The 2,376-nt window shown below is 37.9% G+C and overlaps 1 protein-coding gene across 1 annotated transcript in view; it reads right to left on the bottom strand.

Moving 5' to 3' along the window:
• Positions 1-2,376, bottom strand: part of UGGT2 (UDP-glucose glycoprotein glucosyltransferase 2) — a 198,247-nt gene that overhangs the window by 189,652 nt on the left and 6,219 nt on the right. Inside the window, exon 2 of the mRNA XM_006832064.1 lies at positions 523-605. Coding sequence (XP_006832127.1) covers positions 523-605 — 83 coding nt within the window. The remainder of the gene's footprint in view (positions 1-522; positions 606-2,376) is intronic.

Here is a 2,376-nt window from a genome sequence, read left to right as displayed (position 1 = left end):
CTTATTTCTTGCCTTCTTAATGACTTTTTGCTTTCTTCAAGTATGATGTTCTTGATGTCATCCCACAACTCTTCTGGTGTTCAGTCTTTACTGTTTAAATATTATCACATCAGGTATAGTTGCCCCATAATTTATTTAAAAAATTATCTTGAAGAACGTAAAAGTATTCTGGTAATAAAAATGCAGTATTGTAATATATAATACTAGTATGGCTTCAAGTAAATCAAGGTAAAAAGAAAACCTAATTCATTAATTTCTGTATCTACTTGGTCATTGCATAATGCCCAAACATTACTAATTTTATGAGTTTCCTTATAGTAAAGCATAAATTATACACTAAAGGCCTAAATTTTTGAAATAGATGGCTAAAATAATTTCTATGAAAGCATTTCTTCAAATATAATGTTTAGAGTGAGTGACCCAATTCAGCACTCAGTCGCAGACATTTGCAGCAGAAACAACATACCTAATGTGTGCCCATAATCACATATTATCAACAGTTGAAACATGTACATCACCTACCTGTTTGCTTATAAATTGCTAATTCTTGTACAGTTTCCAAAAACTGCCAAAACTTCTCATTACTTTCTTCTGCTATAAATTCACTGTTTTTAAAAAAATAAAAGTAATCAGTTGATAAATGGGCATGAAAAGTGATTTACACACTATAAACTGTACTTTAATACCAAATTAAAATTTATGCAAAACAAAAACTAATGTAAAATTACTGATGGTCATATAGAAGGGCATTCAAAAAGTTGTGAAACAATAGAACTGAAAGTTAATAACGGAATTTTTCCAGGAACTTTTTGAAGTCCCCTCATACTGTAAAGCAAAGAGAACAAACTGATGATTTGTATTTGCCAGTTAAGCTAAGATGCAGCATGTAATAATGTCAGAAAGACGTCATAGGATATGAAGTCTTTTCACTCTTTCTTACTATAAAAAACTAACAGATGGGTGATCTATGATATGCAATACCACCCAAAAGTGGTATTGAGAATTGTACTGGTATAGCATTATTGGTATTGGTATAGAGAACGTTATACAAAGGTAAAAGTGAAAAAAAAAAAAATGTCATACACTTTTTCATAAACAAAGTTTTTTTAAAATCACATTATCATTTTTTTTAAGTTATCTGTGTAGAAAGCTTTTTTTTTTTTAAATCACATTATCAATTATTTTCTTTAGTTATTTGTATACAAAGCTTTATTTGAAGCAGAAAATATCCTAAATAAAATAGGATAGGAAATTAGTATATACAAAAGGGGCACGGAGATAGCTTATGCCCTGCTCCGATTTCACGAGAGAGAAGGAGAACCAAACTGCAAGTCAGCCCAAAACCAATTCCTATTAGGTAGAGGTCAGACATGCCTACCCCTTCACCCTTCAATGTTCCACACCAATTCTGACACCAACGAGGCCTCACACAGCGCTCTCTACTTCTTAGCTGGGTTCAATAATTCATTGCAAGGGCCACAGAGACCATATTCATGATTATGGGCATACTATGGAAGCAAACAGGTCATAATTCAGGATTAGAAGTGTTCAGAATATAGCTCAATGGTCAGGAAAGCCTCTTATCTGCCTCTCTGTGTCCCCTGGCCTTCATTCTGCTCTGCTTGGGCAGTTAAAAAGCTCTTTTAGCACTGCTGACAAATGCCCAAAGGGCACTCCACTCAGCTTTAAGCCTCAGCCTGGAGGTGTTCAGCTCTAGCTACCTGTGGATCAGCAAACCCAGCTCCTCAATTAAGTGCTTGGAAGCACTCTACTCCACATGCAAGCCTCCTGTATGAAGCTACCCAGCTTTCCTCGCTCAGTGGTGGCCAGCCCCCTGCTGTCTCCTGTGCTGACACTTGGGTCTGCTGCTACCACTCCACTCACATCATGATTTTCTGTCCCTGGATCTAGGAGGTTCAATGCCCAGGGATCCCAGGGTCCAAAGGATGCACTCCTGCATCTTCTTTCTTGATGGTAATGAGGTCGCCCACCCAGCTTCTGAAATGGCTCATTTCATGTGCCGTTGTTGTTGTTAAGTGACACTGAGTCAGTTCCAACTCATAGCAATCCTGTATAGGGTTTCTGAAGAGTGGTTGGTGGGTTTGAACCACTAACCTTGCAGCTACACTCCACAGCTTATCCTACAGCGCCACACCAGGAATCCTTATACTCAGTGGTGGTGGTGTGCTCATGGAGTTGGTACTAACTTATGGCAACCTTGTACAAGGTTTCTGAGGCTGTAAATCTTTACGGGGACAGAAAGCCTCATCTTTTCCCCATGGAGCGCCTGGTAGACTCAAACTGCTGACCTGTGGTTAGGAACCTAATGTGTACCCACTATACTTAATAGGAGTATATACTTGTATACTCAGTTGT

Source organism: Chrysochloris asiatica, unplaced genomic scaffold (genome assembly GCF_000296735.1).
Source record: "Chrysochloris asiatica unplaced genomic scaffold, ChrAsi1.0 scaffold00005, whole genome shotgun sequence".
Taxonomy (NCBI): domain Eukaryota; kingdom Metazoa; phylum Chordata; class Mammalia; order Afrosoricida; family Chrysochloridae; genus Chrysochloris; species Chrysochloris asiatica.
This window is presented reverse-complemented; position numbering and strand designations above follow the sequence as displayed.